The following is a 20,971-nucleotide window of genomic DNA, read 5'->3' as shown; positions in this document are numbered from 1 at the left end:
AGGCTGGCCTTGAACTCACAGATCTACCTGCCTCTGCCTCCCAAGTGCTGGGACTGATGACATGTGCCACTATCACCCAGCATAAGCTGTTTTTGTTTTTGTTTTTGTTTAATAATTTTCTAATGTAATGTCTTGAATATGCCAATGATTTTTAGTAGTTTTACTTAAATGAAATTAATTATTATTTAGTAATTTTTAAAAACTCTCTAGTCAAATCACTATATGAGATTAGCAAGGAAACAATGACTTGACCATTCTATAAAAAAAAAAAAACTACAGCCCTAATTAGAAAAATGTGAGAATACAGATGTTTTATGCCAGCACCGTGATTTAACTAATTCTTGTATGTTTGCAATGGGAGATGGGCTGGCTGACTGGCTTCACACTCATGAGTACAACCAACTGAAGTCTAAGAATAAAGGAGAGAAACCAATTTGCTCCTCAGCCCCAAGGTCAGTTTGAGGTGGGGAAATGACCCACTATACCTTGGAGAGATCAGTAATGAGAATCTGGCTTTGGCTCCTGAAATTGACTAGTGAAATAATGAACTGTAATCGCTGACTGATTGTGTGGTCTGAAGAACTGCCAAGAATACACATTATCAGCTCCTGAGGCCCTTGAAACACTTCTGCATCCCTCGGTGTAGATTTATGGCATGAAACAAAAGGCAACACTTTATTCTCAAGGACAGAGCTGTAAAGAATCTTGTTTGGGGTTTGGATGCTGAAAGATACTGTGTTAATAAATATGGTCGTAAATACAGTTAATCATACACTGTGAACTGCTTTCCTTTCCCTGTTCTTACATCTTTTGTTATTTTCTTTCCTTGCTCTATTTCATTTACAGTTTTTTGTTTTTAATTTAAAAAATACTTTGTGGCCAGGCGGTGGTGGTGCACACCTTTAATCCCAGCACTCGGGAGGCAGATACAGGTGGATCTCTGTGAGTTTAAGGCCAGCCTGGCTACAAAACAAGTTCCAGAACAGCCAGAGCTGTTACACAGGGAAACTCTGTCTCAAAATAAATAAATGAATGAATAAATAAAATAATTAAATACTTTGTGGAAAAGGGCCTTAAGAACTGAAGGTCCATTTGGTTATGGCATGCATAGCCTATTGTGCCGCTGCTACATCATGCATGCCATGCCATAGACTCGAAAGGAGATATCCTGTAGAAAAAGGGCCAGTTCATCTCTCTTTCTGATTGGCACTGTGTGACTTTAAGAACACCAAAACCATTGATCAATTAGCAATGAATCATTAGCATATTTTTAATATAAATATGTATGGAACCAGTTTACAATCCTTTTTCAAACTAGATTTAATCTCCAGGCTGACATTCTACTTTAAAACAAAGTATTTGTCAATATTTTTCCATGTGTTAAATATCTGAAATATCTGGGGTTGGGGATTTAGCTCAGTGGTAGAGCACTTGCCTAACAAGCAAAAGGCCCTGGGTTCGATTCTCAGCTCCACAAAAAAAAAAAAAAAAAAAAAAAATCTGGCAAATATTGAAATGTTCTAAATTGGATATTCTTTAAGAGCCTACCAGAAAAGAGGTTAAATTGTCCTGAAGACTTATAGCAACACAGAAACTCTCTAGTCTAATAACAATGGCTTTGGATGGAACCTGTCCTCTGCTCTCCACAGTTCAAGCTCCACAGAAATACAACTTATGGCCATCTTTAAGAGAGACCACAAAGAAGTACATAGCCCTGCAAGCGACCTCCTGTCTCTGGATTCCAACAAAATTGAAAGTGAAAGACTCCATCATGGAGCCATAGAAGACAAGCAACCAGAAATCTACCTCACAACTGTGGACCTCAAAAAACTCATCATCCAGCTACTAGATGGAGACCATTCCTTGGATGTGGGGACAATTTGGTTCAGTGATGGTCAGTTGGTGATGCCATAGTTCTGAGTTTATCCATTCTGACAGAGAAGCTAGGACTTATGACTATATGATGCATTATCCTTTTAACTTGGTCCCTGTAAAGTCAGTCATTACTATGACAGGTACATCATATATAGTACTATTTGTTTATCTTTACTTCTTCCTGTATTTTATTAATCAGCCCTTGGTGATCACTTTGCACCAAAGATAAGTCTAGGAGAATCCAGTAGTTTCAATTCAGTCAGAGCAACCATGTTCAGTCAGTATGGCCCAGATAGAGGGGAGAATTCTTGGACAGTCCCATTTATCTGGCATAGCTTACACATATCTTCTCATCCAGTAACTAGTCAGGCTTCATAAGGAAACAGATGGCATACTCAGTGAGGCTAGTTTAAAACCAGTTGATAGAGGGTCTGCCCATGAAAATTTCCTTTACTCAAAGGAATGGAATAGCCCCATAAGGTTAGAAGTAGCATGACCTCACTGCTACCTCCAGACCTGAGGGCTGCCCACTAATACAACCCACCCCAGAGAGGAGGGTAAGGAACCACTGATACAATCTGTATAAGTCAACCTTCAATGGGATCCAAAGACATAAACAAGATAATCCAACATGCTTGGGACCTTTAGAGGGTGCTGTAGGGGGGACCCAGGAGCCTGGAACTCAAAGACACTGCAGATAGTATAACAGATAGACAATCAAAATGCCATTTCAGCACAAGATGGCATGAAACTATCATTCTCTGGCAGTTCTGTTATCTGACTTATATCAGCAAATCATTATCTCTAGAAATTTGGAGGGAGATTATGGCACCTCTGAAGCAACAAGGGAACAACGTCAAACTCATCTCTGAGCTTATTTGCTCCTCTGGCCAAGTGTCTTTGTTGAGCTTTCTTGGGGTATTCTGAGGACCAGGAGGAGGGATGGAGTTGAACTCCAGGTGCTCCCATTTTAAAGTGTTGATACTAACCATTTCTTTCTTGGCCGGCTAAGTCACATTTTTATCCCCATTTGCCTAGCCAACCAGCCTCACTTACTTGATCCAAATCTGTAGACTAAGTCTGGGGACCCTACAAAACTCTAAACTACTATTGTTTTGTAATTGCTTTTATTATGTAATTGACACATAATAATTACATATATTCTTGGAATATAAAGTTATGATTAGATACATGTGTATAGCACATAATGATCAAAGCAGGGTAGTTATTATACCCATCACTTTATTCTGTATCATTTCTTTGCGAACAGAGCATTCAAAACTTCTCTTATAGCAATTATGAAATATACAATACATTATCATTAACTATAATCACCCCACTGAGCAATATAATCCTAGTACTTATTCCTTCTGTCTACTTACACTGATTGTTGTACCCATTAACCAACCCCTCACATTCTCTCATCCTGTTCTTAATAATTCCCGTCGCATAAGCATGCAAGCCGCAACCCTGGATCTTTCCTTCAGATTAATGACCGTTAGTCTGTAACTCTAATTTCTTAATGATTTGTAGTACTACTCCTTACAACTTGACTATTACCACATTTTAGAACCTAAACTGTTTTATTGCCTAAATCACAAAAGGAAAGAAAAAGGAAACATTTAGCCTTGTGATTTTTTTTTCATCCCAGAAGTTGGTGGGTCATTGTCAGTCTCTAAACCTGTCACCCCGTCAGGGCTGCCCATGCCCTTTCCTGACATCACTGAGGTAAGTGAGTTTCTTGTCCTTCTGTTTAAAACCCTCCAACAAAATAATCTGTTTTACAGACTGAATGGAAAAAATTACTGTTTGTAATGTTAAATATAAGTATTTTATATTTTTAGGTCTATAATTGAAAACCCACTTCCAATAACTGCATTAACAAAAATTAATTCAAAGTACATTTCAAATATTCTAAAATTCAGTTTTCTTAGATTTAGTTAGATATTTATTTCATTTTGAGTCAGGTTGTGCTCTGTGTTTAATAAGACACATTTTAAATTTTATTTTTTACATTCATTCACTTATTGGAAAAGGAAGAGGAGACACACACATGCCACTGCAGACATGTGGAGCATACATGGGGAGCCCAGAGAATGATCTACAGAAGTTGGTTCTCTCCTTACACTATGGGGGGTCCCAGTGATTGAAATCAGACCATCAGGCTCAGTGGCCAGTGCCTTTTCCTGTGTTTCATGAACTAAAATGAATAATTAAAGCAAAATATAATACTTAACTTTGATTTGCAGAAATACCCTTATAAGTTTATTTTTTATTTCTAAGAGCTTACTTACATTTTTATTTATGGGAGGTAGTAAAGCAAATTAATTTATTAGAAACTAAAAGCAATCAATGTGGTAGTAATTTTTGTATTTAACTTAAACCTCTGTCAATTTCAGTGTTCTACAAGCTTTTACTGGAATGTTTGTTCAGAAGTAGATATTCTGAGTAAGCTCTGTGCCCTCTTGACATGAAAGAATTATAATTGAAAGCATGACAGACACAGTTCAAAGTATTTCAGTCATTAGTTAGTCCTATCCAGGAAGACACGCCAGCCAAGAAACAAGGGACCAGGAAGTAGATTGCCTGGCCAGACCATGTTGTTTTTTCCAGGACATAGTTCCAGGCTCCTCCTCCAAAGATAAGTCATGCTAATAACAAAATTTTTTGCTTAAATATAAGTAACAGTATTAAAAATATAAGTATAACCCTTCTCATGCATAGAGAAACATCCCTTCTTGACATTTGTCTTTCTAAACTCACGCTTCAGGATGCTACTCTGAGTTCAGAACTCCTGCTCAGTGAACCTGGGCTTGAGACAGTGGACAGAGAAGGACCTGACCTGCCTGGTAAGTTTCTTCTCATATGGTCAATGTTTGATGATGACATTCTCTGAGAATCCATCAATGCTCTTCCTCAAACCCCTAGAAAAAGTCTTCTCGACCCTGGACAGGAGTGTCTCACCAGCACCACCAACAGAAAAGAATCCACTGCATCACCTCCTTCTGAGGAACACGCACCTCTCCAATGTAACATCCTTCCCTCAGTTCTAGTCCCCAGTCCCCCTGGGAAGCCTGGCCACCCTCCCTGGGTGTAGTGAGAGACACTGAAGTCAAAGTTTCACCAACAGAAATCTCTTCTGGGCTTTGAAAGAGAGTCCACTAGGACAACAGAGCTTATGGGGCCCGAATCCTTGACCCAGGGGTATAGCTACAGAGGGATGAACCTTCACTTTAGTCCATCAATCCCACATGTCACTGACAGGCTGTCTCTTTTAAATGTTTTCTTAGGTTTGGTTTTTGATACAGAATTTCCCTGAATGCTGGGATTTCAGACATGAACTACCTCACCTCATGAGTGCTTTTTAGTGTGAATTACACATAAGGAAATCACTAAACACTGAAGTCTTATTGATTGGTAATTTTTTTCATCTTCTTTCATATTTATTTTTAATTTTTACTTTTTTGTTTTCTTAGAGACAAGTTCTTACTTTGTAACCTTGGCTACCAGTATATAGAGGCTGGCCTCCAACATGAGCCAGTCCTCCTTTCCACTCTATAGATTGTCTGGTGAAGATCTTTTAGGAGACACAAGACTGGGAATCTGGGGATGATCAGCTTGCACTGTAGTTCTAAGCGTAAATGCCTCTGGAGCTGTGTGATGGGTGGGTTTTCTAATGGTTTTGTTGCTGTTTTAGTTAGGACTCCTTATAAAATACTTCCTCAGTGCTATTTTCTTCATAGAGTGTGTTCAACAGGTAGGTAAATAATCATAGAACATGAACTTTTCAGGAATGCATGTATGTCATGATAGCAAAGCTTATTGTACAAATTGAACTTAGTTTACATGATTACTGCAAGAAAGTGTTCATTTCATGGCAGTTATCTGTTGCATTACTAAAGTTAATGGCTACAAATAGCCACTTATTTCCTGTAAATCTGAAGTTTGGGCAGTGGTAGGTGAAGACAGCTCTGCTCTACATGGGCCAGCAGGCAGAGTTCAACCGCTATTGAAGATCCATTTTCATGGTGACTTTGGCACATTGCTGGATAATCAGCGCTTAAGCGGGGCTGTTGGCTTGAGGCCCCATTCTCCTTTATGTGGGTCTCTCCATGGGCTGCTTGGGCTTCCTCGCAGTTTTGCAGCCATGTTTGAGAGAGGCAGTATTCTAATTACTTGTGGGCCCGGAAACAGCATCCTTTCTGATGTCTAAGCAATCACAGAGACTCAAGCAGGAAAATACAGGCCTTAACTGTCAATAGAAGAAGTATCAAGGAATAATTTGGACCGATTTATAATCAACCACAGTGGATATCAACCATCATTTTGACCTTAAAATCATCTGAGAGTTGGTTGTATACAACAAAATATACCTTTTGGTAAAACGGTTAATGCTGTCCCTGGATTATTTTCTTTAACTATAAGACCAGAAACTCTTATAATATTGGCATCTCAGGTAGACTATTAAAAATGATGATGTATCTACAACAAATGCATTATACACTTTCAAATTGCTTTGCTGTTACCATGCAAGTATACACCATAGAACAGTAGAGCTAAGAAAGAATTCTAGAGATAATTCAGTTAAGCCTCTGTGCTTCAAAAATGAGAAAAGCAAAGCTAGAGACAGGAAATGATGTGCCCAAGGTCAGGATCAGGACCATCATTCAAGTTTTCTCCAGGTTATTCTGTATTTGCCTTGAGTATTATCCTTTAAAGTAGTTATCTTCAGTCTGATCAAATAACTCAGCAGGAAAAAAATGCTAGCTGCACAAGCTTGCCAACGTGATTTTAAACCCTTAGTTCCACAGAAAGCTGGATACAATAGCTCAAATCTGTAATCCCAGCAATCCTATGTGAGATGCGACATAGAGACAGGAGTATCATACAAAAGCTCACAAGCCAGCTAGTGTAGAATGTGAAGAGAGATTAAAACAAGAGAAGCCCTGCCTCAACAAGATGGAAGGAAAGAACTAGAACTAACTCCCCACCACTGGCTCTTGCTCTCCACACTGTGGTACACACAGACCTGCACTTATACAAGTACAACCTAAACACAGTAAAAATAACAATTTTTAGAATATCTTTTACTTTTCATCTGATAATTTCATACACACCACACATACATACATATGAACTTGGGTCCACTACAAGAGTAGCACATATATAGGAATACATATATAATCTTGATCACACACATCCCCAACTGCCCCCTCCCACTCCCTTGAACATTTTCCAACATACCACCTGTCAAATTTGCAGACATTGTTCACCGGACCTGGATCTGAGCACCTGAAAGAATGGGTGGACTGCAGTCTAATGCTGTAGACAACCTTACTTCAGTCTCAGTGGACTTTTATACACGAATGTAACAAAGAAAGTAACGATTCAAGGAAGGTTGTTTGAATTCAGAAAAAACATGTAAATAAGTGTCAGTAAGCACATACTAAATATTAACAGAGCAGCCCTTTCCTAGAACTTTCTCAGGACAGACCAATTTAAACACAGTGCCTAGCATATACTATAGATTATACCTGGGAAAGCATGAAAGCCATGCAGAAGACCATGTCCAGATTCAGGGTACACTGACCATATTGGGTTCTATAGCTATGTTCTGACATCCAACAAGAATGGACACGTCTTACAAATGGAATGTAAATGTTTGTCGCAGGAGGCATGAAATCACATATCCAGGAACAATCCAGGGAACAAAATGCACCTGAAGTAAACGGCCCTCTGCCTTTTTTCCTGGAACCTCCTCACGGTTCTCCAAGGCATTGTTTACCATGCCTCATTCTTTTGTGTTCCCACAATCCCCCCTCCTACCATCATATCCTCTTTTTTTTTCTTTTCTTTTCTTTCTTTTTTTTTTTTTTTTTTTTTTTTTTTTTTTTTTTTTTTTTTTTTTTTTTTTTTTTTTACTGATTACACTTAGTGCTACCTGCTTGCTAAAATGTTGGCTTAATCTTGTACAGGTCTTCTGCAGGTAACCATAGCTGCAGTGAGTCCATAATCACAACAGCCAAGTCATGCCCACAAATCAGTATTCCTCAGCCCTCTTTCCCAGCATCCTGCTCCTACTTTCTTCCCTCCTATCTTCTGTGATCATCTCTGAGCCCTGAGGATTGGGCTGATATAGATGCCTCACTGAAGGCTGGCCATTCAACAGTCACTTATCCTAGCACTCTGACAGCTATGAGTCCCTGAATTAACCACTACCCACTCAAAAAGAAATTTCTCTGGTCAGCATTGAGAGAAATGCAGTCTATGAGTTTGAACATAAATATTTAGAAGGCAGTTTTACAGCATGACCTTTAGCAAAACAACAGGCACACTGGGGCCTATAATCTTCCCAGTCAGGAGATATTGACCAATGTACAGTCCCAAGGGTAAAATCCTTCCTAAGAAGCGGGTCTCAGATCTGACCAGAAAGTGTTTCATTACCCACATAGCCATCGTACCACTATTGCACTAGCGGACAGGGCCTGTATTGTATTGGGTTGTCTTCTTGGTGTTTAATTTCTTGAGTTCTTTGCATAGTCTAGGTACTAATCCTCTGACAAATAGATAGCTGTAAAATTTTTTGTTTCATTCTGTAGGCTGTCTCTTCATTTGATTGACAGTTACCCCTGTTGTGCAAAGCTTTTCGATTTTATGAGCTCTTATTTGTTGATTACTGCTCCTTTTTTCCCTCCGGAGCAATTAGAGTCCTCTTCAGAAAGTCCTTACCTATGTCTATACCTTGAAGTGTGTTTCCTACTTTTCTCAATGACAGATCCAGGGTGTCATGTCTTATGTTGAGGTCCAGGAGCCATTTGGAGGTGAACTTTATTCAGGTCAAGAAATAAGGGTTTCATTTTTCTAAGTGTAGATCTCCATTTTTCCTAGCACCATTTGTTGGTGTATTTCTTTAGTGTTTATTTTGACATTTTTGTCAAATATCAGGTGGGCTATATGGCCTTGTGCCTGGGTCTTCTAGTCTGTTTCATTGATTGATGTGTCTGGATTCATGCCAAAAAGGTGTTTTTATTACTATAGCTCTGTACTATAACTTGAAATCAGGTATAGTAACACATCCAGCAGAATTATTTTTGCATTGGCTGTACAGGGGCAAGTACTCTTAATCACCTCAGGCACATTTTCTAAGATTTCATTTGTTTTTTTGTTTTAAATTGAGTGTGTGTATGTGTGTGCATGTTGTGTTATGTTTTGTGTATTTGCATGTGTGTGTGCTCACAGTCATATCTTCCTGGAGCTAAAGTTACAGGTATTTGTGAACCACCCAACATGGGCCCCAGGGATAGAATATGCATCCTCTATAAGAGTAGCACATGTTCTTAACCACTGAGACACCTCTCCAGTAGAAGTTGTTGTTGTTGTTGGTGGTGGTGGTGGTGGTGATGGTGGTCGTGGTCGTGGTGTGTGTGGGTGTGTTTTGAAATATCACTGGTCACTATAAGTCTGTTTAAATTGCTTATCTTATCTTGGTTTAATATGGCTAGGTCATATATATCTAGACATTCATTTATTTCTTTTAGATTTTCCAATTATATGAAATACATGGTTTCAGAGTAAAAACTAGTAATTTTATGAAATCCAGTAGTATATGTTTTAATATTCCCTTTTCATCACTAATTTTATCAATTTGGGTCTTCTCACTTTCTTTTGATTAGTTTGGTCAAGAGTTTATTTAAATTTCCAAATAGCCAAATTTTGCTTCATTTATTCTAAAATAAACACCTTTGAAAAAACTATCTTTAAACTTCTTTGCCCTAAAGTTATAAGTATTTTCTTTATTTCACTGTTCTGTACATTTTTGTAAATAATCAAGGCTTTGGAGTCTCCATTAGGTCACCTGCTAGGCATCACAGGTTTTGCCCATAACTACCTGTCACAGAAACAAACACAACTCCAAGGATCACAGGTTAGCAGGTTTATCTCCATCTTCACTTTATTTGACATTTCTAGCAAGTGGCTCTCATGGGCCACATTTGTCTTGCAGCTCTTTGCATTATCCTTGTGTTCCATGACTACTCCTTCTTGGTTTCTTGGACTTGGACTTGCTTTGTGTTCTTTCGCATGCTTACTAAAACCCTGCTTCATTTTAAAAACACATGGTGACTGAAAAAATGTGCACTTACAATACAACAAGGTTTTATTTGAAAGAGTTAAAAGGAAAAATGTAAAGACACCACTTTTGCTGAGGTGGTAATGCATTGAAACTAAGTGTACACTGTGAGTATATTACCCACCACTAAGTATTCATGTTAAAATGCTTGATTTTATGTTGATTTTATATTGAGCTTCATCTCAATAGCTTTTTAAAGAAGTCAGTAACTGCAGACAAAATCATGTTAAAGTGGAAATCATGTTTGTCTAAAATATGGCTCAGTTGGTAGAGTGCTTGTCTAGCATGCACAAAGCCCTGGGTTTGATCTCCAGCACATGATATAACTGGATGTGGAAGTCTGGCGTGTATGTGACTCTATCTAAAATAAAACAAAAAAAATCGACATCACAAAGTTCTATAAATTTGCTTGAGGTGGTTCATAGATTTGACTCCCAGCTTCTGAGCAAGCTGTGCATGAGAAAAAACATAATCCATCATATAGTTGGATCTTCACATTTACAGCATGGAAATTGTCTTCTCCTGTGAGTCCTCATCAAGGAGACAGGTTGGATCTTATGGACCATGTCCTATTTTCATCAACCTCCCCAGCATGTAAGACGGGCCTCAGGTGTTCCCCGCATGGCCTGGGCTGGGATCTGAAATGAGTGCCAAGCCTACTTCATTACAGCAGGGTAGAGGGAGACATACTGACAGCCTGCCGAATTCAATGACTGATTTCAAAAGAGATAGGAGTGAGTATACTGCCCGACTTACAGTCAATGATCTGTAAGTAAAATTATATCTCATAACTGGGCTTTTGATTAATATTGAGCAAGAAGAGTTATATTTGCTGACATGGGCCCGGTGTGAAATAGTCTATGTTGCCAATGAATGACAAACCACGTGCATTCAACACCAGCCAAGCTGGGAATAAGAATGACAACACCAGCAGAAATGGAAACCCTAACTAGGAAACCTCCTGATAAACAAACACCCAGCTTACTTACTCATGGAAATACATGGAAGAGAACAAAAAAAAAAAAAAACCATAAAAATTAAAGAAGACTGCTCTGAACAAAATCAAGGCTCACACCCATCATAAAACAATCATGTCTACCAAGATTCTCAAAGCAATATGTCTGGCTGAGAAACAGTATTTGACCCCAGTTCTGACCATACCACTCACTGTCACTAAAAATGCCACTAAAATTGCCATGATTTTGCCCTTTCTGCCTATAATATCCCATCCTCCTAGCCTAATGACCTGCAGCCTGTCCCCTAATGATAAGTACTCCAATGAGCCGTCTATGGCTGTTCCCTGAAAGGTGTTCATAGGAACCATTTGTTCCCTGACTCCTCAACAAAAAGTCACATGTACATCCCTCTGACATAGTGTTGAAGTGATTGAGGTATGTGTCTGGGATCTGTCCCAGACTGAATTTGTAGAGTGAAAGAATGTGGTTTTGTTCCTTTTATAGAGACTCCTGTGCAAAGCAGTGTCTGGCACATAGCTGTGACTTCACAACTCTTTGTCATCACTGTCCTTATTGGACCTGTCACTGTTAGTCTCAGTCACCTCCTAGAGCACAATCCTTCTTTTTGCCAATCTTCTTGCAGGTCCACAGACCTTCTCACTGAACAACATTCTTTATTGGGAAACACTTTTTGTCAAAATATAAATGTTGAAGACCACTAATCAGTTCCATTTCATGTGATGCAACAACCCCACAACGCTGATTAACATGAGCAGAAAGCATGAAATGAAGGAAGTTTATAAGCCACTCTCCCAGCATAAAAAAAAAAGAAGGAAGCAAGAAAGGGAGGGAGGGAGGGAGAGAGAGAGAGAGGGAGGGAGGGAGGGAGGGAGGAAGGAAGGAAGGAAGGAAGGAAGGAAGGAAGGAAGGAAGGAAGATTCACATATCCTAATTCTCCATCAGGAAGGTCAGGCAAGATTGTTCTTAACTTGCTCTACTTTAAAATGAAAGGATAATAGGGAGATTTGGAAAAAAAAATCCTAAGAAGATTTAGCTGAACTTTAGGCCACTGGAGCCATTATTTTTGCTCTTCTGTATCCGAGAGTATGGATTTCTTGAATGAGCAGACTATTTTACGAAGCTGGGGCTGTAACTCAGTGGGGGAATGAATACTTAGCATGCATAGGGCCATGGGCATGATCTGAAGCACCGAAAATAAATAAATAAACAAACCTTATTCATAAAAGTCTGTGTGAGAAATGCTATCTGAAGAAAAGGACAACTGTTCAACACAGATGTGCAATTACACCCCAACCCCAGATACAATATCTACCATGCCCAGAAGATAAGAAGGAAATTGAAGTTCTTCTAACTCCCAAACACCAAACTTCTAGATTTGACCTAGATATTAATGGAACAGTAGTATTCTTAGAGAGATCAGTGCAAAATGTAATGGCCTGCCCCAAATTGGGCATTTCCCATAAAAATTCTTGTTCTGACTCTGCCCTCTGCTGAGCTGATACTAGTCATCTCCCTCTCTGTCTCTGCTCTCCTGTCTCCCGTACCCTGATGGTGAAGGTCAGTGGTCTGGGTTCTCTATCTTTGGTATAAGATGTTTCTGTGGGTAGGTTTGTCTTCTCTGTGGGTGGACATGAAAAGGGAAAGAGGGAGTCACCCCAGGTAAACTGATGGCTCCATTTCAACTAGTCAGCCATGCCCTCTGGAGACACTTCCAACAGTCAAACTGCCTTGGCCAACATCCCTTGCTGCCCCATGCTAAGGCCGGACTACCGCAGATTCTGCTTATGACTACTCCCAATTTATTTCCAAGTTGTGGCCCATTTTCCTACAGAGTAGTGGTCTATTTAATCTCCTTCCAATCTTTTACTGAACAGACCATATTTCTAGGATAAAATTCTGCTGCTTCTTCAGGGACAGAGGTTGTTAGAGACTCCTGCCTTTAGCCTTTCTCCTTCTTCCCCATTGACTCTCCCTTATGAGACATACACACACACACACACACACACACACACACACACACACACACACACTCCTGATGATTCTATGCATCAAACAGTTTGCAGGAATTCCTAGACACTTCATCTCCCATTGATGCCACCCACCATTTCTCTTTCTACCATTTTGTAGAATACTCTCTTTCTCCTTCCATGTAGGTTAGGAGACCTGTTCATCATAGGTAAATTCCAGAGGCTCTGTATGCCACAGATACACAAGAACAGAACAAAAGAGACCTTTATAATGTCATCTAATTTGTAGCAGCTTTCTGGGATGCTGTCCGTTCATTCATTTATTCATTCAAATATGTAAGAGAATGCCTGGAAAGCACAGATATAAAAGAGTGAACAAAGCAGCTAGAACCCATAGCTCATGGTTTGGTTCCCCACAAAACAGACCCTGGGACAAGAATTCCATTGTAAGGAATTCATTTCAGAGGTGTTCACAGGAAGTTTAGTGAGTGGATGGGGAAATGAGTCAGAGAACAGAAGGAACCAGGACAGAAAGTTATCCTGAACCACTGGAAATGATCAGTAGTATGCTTATACATCATAATGTTCTCAACAACAAAAAGTGATATATGTAAAGCATAGGAAAATTAATTATAAAAGTTTGCTGGATCCAGGCTTGGTGGCACGTGCCTGTAATGCTGGCACACCAAAGGCTGGACAGGAGGATTGCCAATTCCATGATAGCCTCCGTCACATAGTGAGACACTGTCTCAAAAGAAAAAAAGTGAAAGCAAGTTGCATATGATTTACAAGTAAGAAAATCTATTATATTCCTCATTATCAGCCTATATAGCTAACTGGTTGCTAAGAAAGTAATGGTTGAATTCAGGTTAAATAACAGAAAGGCAGAGGTAAAGCTGAAGGAGTAGGGGACAGTGTCTGGGGCAGAAGCATGTGTCGTATTGAAAAGAATAAAGAGACCTAGATAAGCCAAAGGAGTCAGAAAGAATTAGTGAGACAATGATGAAAGTCTGGAAACACAAAGCCTTGTGAACCCCGTCCAGAGTCATTAAACAGTTTTAAGCAAAGTGCTGATACATTACATTCACATTTAAACACCTCATGGTTGTGTGTGGAGAACTAGCCAGAGGTGGACAAAATCAGACAGCCAATTGAGTAGACATCTGGGATAGAAATCTTGATGTCTAGGACTTGCATAAAATGCAGAAAAGAAAAGTGAGTTCATTTGAGTGGTATTTGTGAGATAAAAACCATTATGAGAGTTCTGGACCTTGAATGGACTCAGCAAGGCAGGCTGGCTGAATGCATTGCTATTTCTGGGCTCATTAGTGGCAAATAGTAACCTAAAACAGCAGTTACTGCTCAACTCCAGCAAACTGCCCATTGCCTGTGCACTATGGACATCCATATAGTGCCGGCCATTGCCTCCTTTGAGTCATGTGTCAATTGACTACATCCTAGGAGAATCCAGCCTTTATTGGTTCCCAGTTTTTAACAAAGTATCTATCCAGTTTCATTGGTTCTCATTGTTTGTTTGTTTGTTTGTTTGTTTGTTTGTGGGGGTTGAAGACAGAGTCTATGAACCCCAAGCTGACACCTCTATTCTCTTGACTCAGCTTCCTGAGTGCTGGAATGGTAGGTATGCACCTCCATGCCCAGCTTATTGGTTAATATTTACATAAAGAGAAAGATTGATAAATACACCTTCTGAGTAATGTTTCTGATTGATTTAACCTTTTTTTTACAAATATGGGGGGGGGAGTCATTAATTGCAAGAAGTAGAATGGGTAAGCAGAAGGACTAGATACCAGGCTTCCTTTTTTATAGCCTTTACAAGACTATTTCAAAACTACTATAAATCTATAGTGTTGTAGGGTTGCCTCTGTCCTCCATACTCTGATTTAGTCATTGTGCTCACCAGTCCAGGGGGGCTTGTTTTGTTGTTTCCATTTCAATTTCGCATGTCTATCATTGTTTAACCTTTAGTTTAGCATCTGCAATCCAGCCTTTAGTTTCCTGGAGTAACTGCTACCATGCTGCAGGGGTCTTAGTTGCATCTAACACTAGCTGACAGCCAGGGCCCTGACAACAGGCACTCCAGCACATGACCTCTCCACACACTAGACAAGATGCATTGCCACCCTATTAAGATCTCCACACATGAGGCGGGAGGCATGTGCCACCTTATTAGGTCTCCACACACTTAACAAGGGTCATATAGTGCTTTACCAAGCTCTGCAGCTCCCAGGAGCCTCTACTTCCTTTCCTACTTAGAGGTACTGGAACACTTAGAATAACCCTGCTCAGATGGCCCCTGGTAAACAGACCAATGGCAAGGGGAGTGACTCTACAAAAATAAACTCTGAGGTGCATCACAGGCACAAAACCATTATGATGTCAACAGAAATCTTAACTCAGAAGCACGTGACGCAGCTCCTGTATATCCTAACTGAACTCATTGGATCACCAAGCTAGACTTGGGTGCCTTATCTGGAATGAGTAGATGTTGGTTCATGTCCCCAGGAAATGTTCACACAACCAGAAGTAACAGGGCTGAGCCTACATGCTATTAGTATCTTGGGTTAGAGGAGAGGAAAATCAGCGAAGACGCTGAGGAGGGATGCACGGAAGTGGGCTGGACATGAGGCATTGCTGATGAGATGGGGAGGGACCTCCATGTAGAACCAGTCTAGGAGCAAAGACGCAAAGCACTGAGGGAGTTTGGGAGAAGAATACAGAGAATCCATTAGATCAAGCACAACCTTAAAAGGTAGAAAGAGGGGTTTGCTTCGGGTTTGCCAGAAGCAGAGAGCTAACAGCACAGGGATGGCTACCGTGTGGCGGGTGAATAAGGGAGAGTGGAAGGGCTTATCCTGTGCTTGCCCTAAAACTGTAACACAGATAGATGAGGGTACAAGCATGGACAGGAAAGATGTAAGATATTTGATTTTTAAAGAGTCTGAATAAACCAAAGACAAGTTTGAATAACAGTGGATGGAAACGTGTGAGTCAGAGAATCGGGTCACCTATGGAGAATGTAAGACAACAAATTTCTTCCCACCCTGAGGGGGGGGGGTGAAATTTAATGGAAGATGATGAAGAATAAATTCCCTGATGAGCTGGAAATCTAGGCATGTGTTTTACTTGTTGCCCACTAATGGCAGAATCCCTTCTCCAAGGAGCTCCGTCTCACTTCTGTTGATTCAACTGAGTAGAAAGGAGTCTTCTCCCCTCAAAGTCCACCAATTTAAATCTTAATCTCATCTTCACAGAACCATCTAGTATATTTGTCCAAATATCTGGGTATGCAACTGTGGCCTAATCAAAATGATACATAAAATTCATCAGCATATTATGCCTTGATTGACTTCAATATATCCAGTAAAGACTCAGAAGATGGTTTGTACATCATATTCACACAAAAGATGTAAAGGCAGGAATAGAACAAACAAAATCAGGTAATAACTCAATAATTCATCTACTGAGAGGAAAAAGTAGGTTTGCCTGATGGAACACCCTTGGTCATAGCTAATGAATGGTGTTTTGTCATTAACAGGTCAGCACTTGTGAGATTGAAAAAAACTCATTTGCTAAGAGGAAGCAGAAAATATACCCTCGCCAGGATGGGAGACTAGATAGAAAGTTGTCCAGAGGAAAATCAAGCCACAAAAGTGGCACTTCATGGATAGTCCTCTGTTCCCCACCTGTCCATTCTCAAGTGACAGCCATCGTACCATCATAGCTACAAGGATTACTGCCTTGAGTCTCTTAGCATAATCTGCATCATATAGCATCAGGACTAGATGGGAAAGGCAGTATTTTTTCTCTTTTACCCTTTTTATTTCAGCCTGTGAAATACCAGTCATGTGCTTAAAATAAATTCAAAACCAGAGCTGGCCAGGCCCCTGGGAGGTCATAGGAAAGAGAAGTTGCCCTGGGGCCTTCTGTGGAGAAAGGCATGTACAATATGGCTGACTTTAATCAAAGAGGCAGCACTTCCATGAGGGCGTGTGTCCTCTTAGCAGTCCTGTAGTGGGAAGAACAAGAGCATTTATAAGCAGGTTGAGGAATATGGACAAAAAAAATTCCTATGAATGGTTTCCTTTCTTTTTGAAGTTTTAAGAAGGCAAAACTCATTTTTATAAGTGTCTGCAGATTACAAGTCGTACATAGTGGTTAGTTATAGAAAGAATATATACAGGTCACCAAACAACTTCTTATAAATGCCTTGCACTTCTGCTCAAAGCCATGGGTCATGTCATCTACCTGGCTTTCAAAATGTAAATGTTAGGAAAATGAGATCTTTGATTTTAATTCCATCTCACTAATCTCAGAGAGTTTAACACACTATGACCGCTGAGTCAAGCCGATGATAGGAGGAAATGAAATCCCAACTGCTTCCTTTTCCTCACTTGGCATGAATGAGATAGAAGAAGAAGAGCAGCTGTCATTGCTAGCTGGCAAGTCATCTGTATTGCCAGAATCCACTGTACATTTATTGGCTTTATCCTCTTTTAAATGTTAAAACAAGTACTAATCCACAGAACTTTAATGAAATGCTTAGTAAATATCAGTGAAAGTCAGCATTCCCAAAACTCACCGAACTTCATTCATAGAATGAAAGAACAAATGAAAATATCTATAAAGAGAAAAATAAATACCACCATTTGTATCTACAAATTGGTTTGTTTGGCATAAGCATGGTTTGGGGGTTTAAATTAGAAATATACATATATCTAAAGTATAAAACATGATTATTAACATATGTATGTATAGTCAGATGATCACTATAAGCAAGCTAGTTAACATTTCACCTCTTACTAAGTTAGCTTTATGTGCATGTGTGATAAGTACACAAGCTCTGCCTATGCTTGGAATTTAAGAAAATTCAGCTCTTAAGCTTTTCAAGTCAATCATTCTGCAGGATGGCACATTTCCCACTTTCTATGAAAGGTTGCAAGGCCTGGAAGGTTGTATATTTGTCCCAATTTTTATATGATTTTTTGTAGATTCCTTCAATCTTTCAAAGCTGCAGTATCTCAAAATGGCTCACTAATTTTTCTCAAGTCATCAATAAAAAAACCTAGTCACCTTAGTGTACCAACAAGAGACTAAAGTGACCATTCTACAAGAGTCCAACTTGGTGAGCCAATGAATTTATTGGGTTTACTTATAAGAGTATAGATTAAAGGTTACTCACTGGAGTGTGGATAGCCTCCAAAAAAATATTGCAAAAAAGCTCCAGTTTGGCATGAATGATGACTTTCCTATAGACACACAGATGGAGTCAAGTCCACTCTTCAGTTAAGCTTCCACATCTTGTATACTAGCAACTGTTGAAACCACATGCAGCTGGGGCAGGATTACGTAGAGCTTTAAACAACTTCTGTGTGACAAATTTAGGTAAAGGTATTGTACATAATTCCTCTTGTAGTCAAGATAACCCCCCCAAAAAAATGCTGCTTAAGGAAGTAGGAAGCAGATGAAAGAAGAAAGAAGGATTGTGGGCTAGCAAAAATAAAAATGGAATAGTACAAAGGACCTTTATGTGGTGGGACATATGTTAGAATCAGAGGGTGTGGGAGACAGCAAAGAAACTGAAAATAAAGCCTGGGAATGATGGTGCATGCCTTTAATTCCAGCACGAGAGGGAAGGAGAGAGAGAGAGAGAGAGAGAGAGAGAGAGAGAGAGAGAGAGAGAGAGAGAGAGAGAGGGAGGGAGGGAGGAAGGAAGGAAGGAAGGAAGGAAGGAAGGAAGGAAGGAAGGAAGGAAGGAAGGAAGACGGGGTAGGGAGTAAAAGAGAAGAAACTAGAAATAGGCTAAGTACTCAGCAGAACATCCAAGGTGGTAGAAACATCCATGCTGGGAATGAAGTTTCCTAGAAGGGAAGCTGTGAGTTGACTGTGACTTGAGAACCTCTCTGTGAGAATCAACTTCAAAGAACATTTCATTTGGAAACTAGAGTATGGAAGGACACACTCATCCATGGGGGAAAGTAAGAGTTCATTAGAGGAAATGCATTCACCATGCATTGTAGTCGGAAGTTTCTATGGTCCTGCCCAGCCCTGTGGTAGGGACACATCTCTCCCACTTGCATTCCACAGCCACTTGATCCCAAGTAAACACACAGAGGCTTATATTATTTACAAACTGTATGGCCTATGGCTAAGAATTCTTGCTAGCTGGTTCTTTCATCTTAAGTTAATCCATTTCTATTAATCTATGTATTGCCACATGGCCATAGCATTACCAGTCTGCTGGCATGTTGCTCCTTGGGCAGCAGGCTGGTATCTCTCTCATCTCTGCCTTTCTTCTTCCTGTCTCTTTCTTAGATTTCCTGCCTGGCTATAACTTGACTTGCCATAGGCCAGAGAATCTTCTTTATTGACCAATCATAGCAACACATATTCACAGTGTGCAGAAAGACATCCCATAGCAATGAACACTTGACAAAATTAGCTGCTGCTACTCCTTAGACCTCTAACTTGCTAATATTCTCATAAAACATACTGGTGATTCCAGAGCTGCTCTAAGAGGCTATCCAGTACAAGTGGCTTCCCAGGGAAATGAGAGAGAAATCAGTTAAGCAACAAGACTTGAGTATCAGGCTGAAGTCCAAAGGTCCTCACCCTCTCCCCAGGAGATGACAAGGTAAGGAAGATGGACGACCTTAGACAGGGCTTGGCTGCATTTCATCCCAGGTAAATCAGGTCCTATATGGCCATCCCTACTGGCATCGCTTCCTTGATAGGCAAAGAGCACCTTAGGACTAACCAAAGGAAACTGGCCACCACTGCACCACTGCACCAAACAGCACCACTGCACCAGACCCTCCATCTTTACTGGCACCATGAGGAATGGAATTCCCCACTAAAACAGGTGGCGGGGGAGAAATTGTATTTTGAAAGTGCTTTCCTGAGATTTAATTATATGTTAGCTGTCTTATGGAACAATTTGACCACTGTTCACTATATATTAAATGTATGACTCCTCTTATTTCATTAAATATGAAAAATATGTCTATTTCCCATTGCTGCTTATTTGATTTTTTAAAGCTTGTATCCTTTGTACATAAACTATTAAACTTCCCAGTCCATTTTCCCCTGGGAAGTCTTATTTTCTGTCCTTACTGTTAACTTTTTCTACTTGCTCCTGTGAGGCACAGGCTAGGCAAGATATCCAATTTGTTATTTTATGCATTTTACAGGCATATTCTTGTAATGGTACGTTTCAGCCTTCACTGTTGGTAACTGCTCTGCTTGGCAAGGACAGATTGTATCGTGCCACCGTTTCCCTGTACTTGAAGTCCATTTTCCTAAAACTTTCTTTGCAAACTCATGATCTGCAGGGAGGCCTCATTATCAAGAGTCCCATCTGGGTCTAAGTCTTGAGTAACCTCATCAATTCTAGGCCCATTTGTCCAGAATTGAGTGAACCTAGAATTTTCTCTCAGACCTTATTATATAATAAAAATCTACAGTGAGATCTTTTTCAACTCCCTAGAATCTTCCTGTAAAGATTTGTCTGACACTTTTTCTTGAAATTTGTCTCCCCCAAATCTCAACACACCCTCTGACCATGTGTGATATGAAGCACCCACAGGCAGAGCTGAGGTTAACATGCTGGGAGTGAGATTGTACCCTTGGGTGTCCAAGTTAAGAGGTATCATGCAATTATTCAGTAATGAAGATAATATTTAAATGTAGTATTTTAAAAAAATGTGAACTCAGTGGGAAGAATTCACAATGCCAAACTATCCAAATCTTGGGTACCGATACTCTGTAGTTTGTCTCACAGTCCTGCTTTAATGACAACAGTCATTTCCAATCTGCCCACAGCCGCTGGCCCATGAGGCCCTGCGGGCAGGTTTATGAGGGTTGACATGAAAGCAAACAGATTGGGCATCATGGGGCTTCAAATATAGTCATTTTCTTACTGTGCAGATTTTATTAACTTTTTATTTTGGGTTCAAAGTGTGGAAAGATATTTTGTTAAGTGTCTACAGGAGCGTGCATTTCCTGTA

At 39.9% G+C, this 20,971-nt stretch overlaps 1 protein-coding gene across 1 annotated transcript in view; it reads left to right on the top strand.

The window, feature by feature from the left end:
* The window catches only part of Impg1 (interphotoreceptor matrix proteoglycan 1), a 101,800-nt gene that overhangs the window by 33,458 nt on the left and 47,371 nt on the right, over positions 1 to 20,971 (top strand). The window contains exons 9-11 of the mRNA XM_036193938.1: positions 1,650 to 1,894; positions 3,527 to 3,603; positions 4,646 to 4,724. Of these exons, the coding sequence (XP_036049831.1) occupies positions 1,650 to 1,894; positions 3,527 to 3,603; positions 4,646 to 4,724 (401 nt within the window). The remainder of the gene's footprint in view (positions 1 to 1,649; positions 1,895 to 3,526; positions 3,604 to 4,645; positions 4,725 to 20,971) is intronic.

This window comes from Onychomys torridus, chromosome 7, assembly GCF_903995425.1.
Source record: "Onychomys torridus chromosome 7, mOncTor1.1, whole genome shotgun sequence".
Classification (NCBI taxonomy): domain Eukaryota; kingdom Metazoa; phylum Chordata; class Mammalia; order Rodentia; family Cricetidae; genus Onychomys; species Onychomys torridus.
This window is presented reverse-complemented; position numbering and strand designations above follow the sequence as displayed.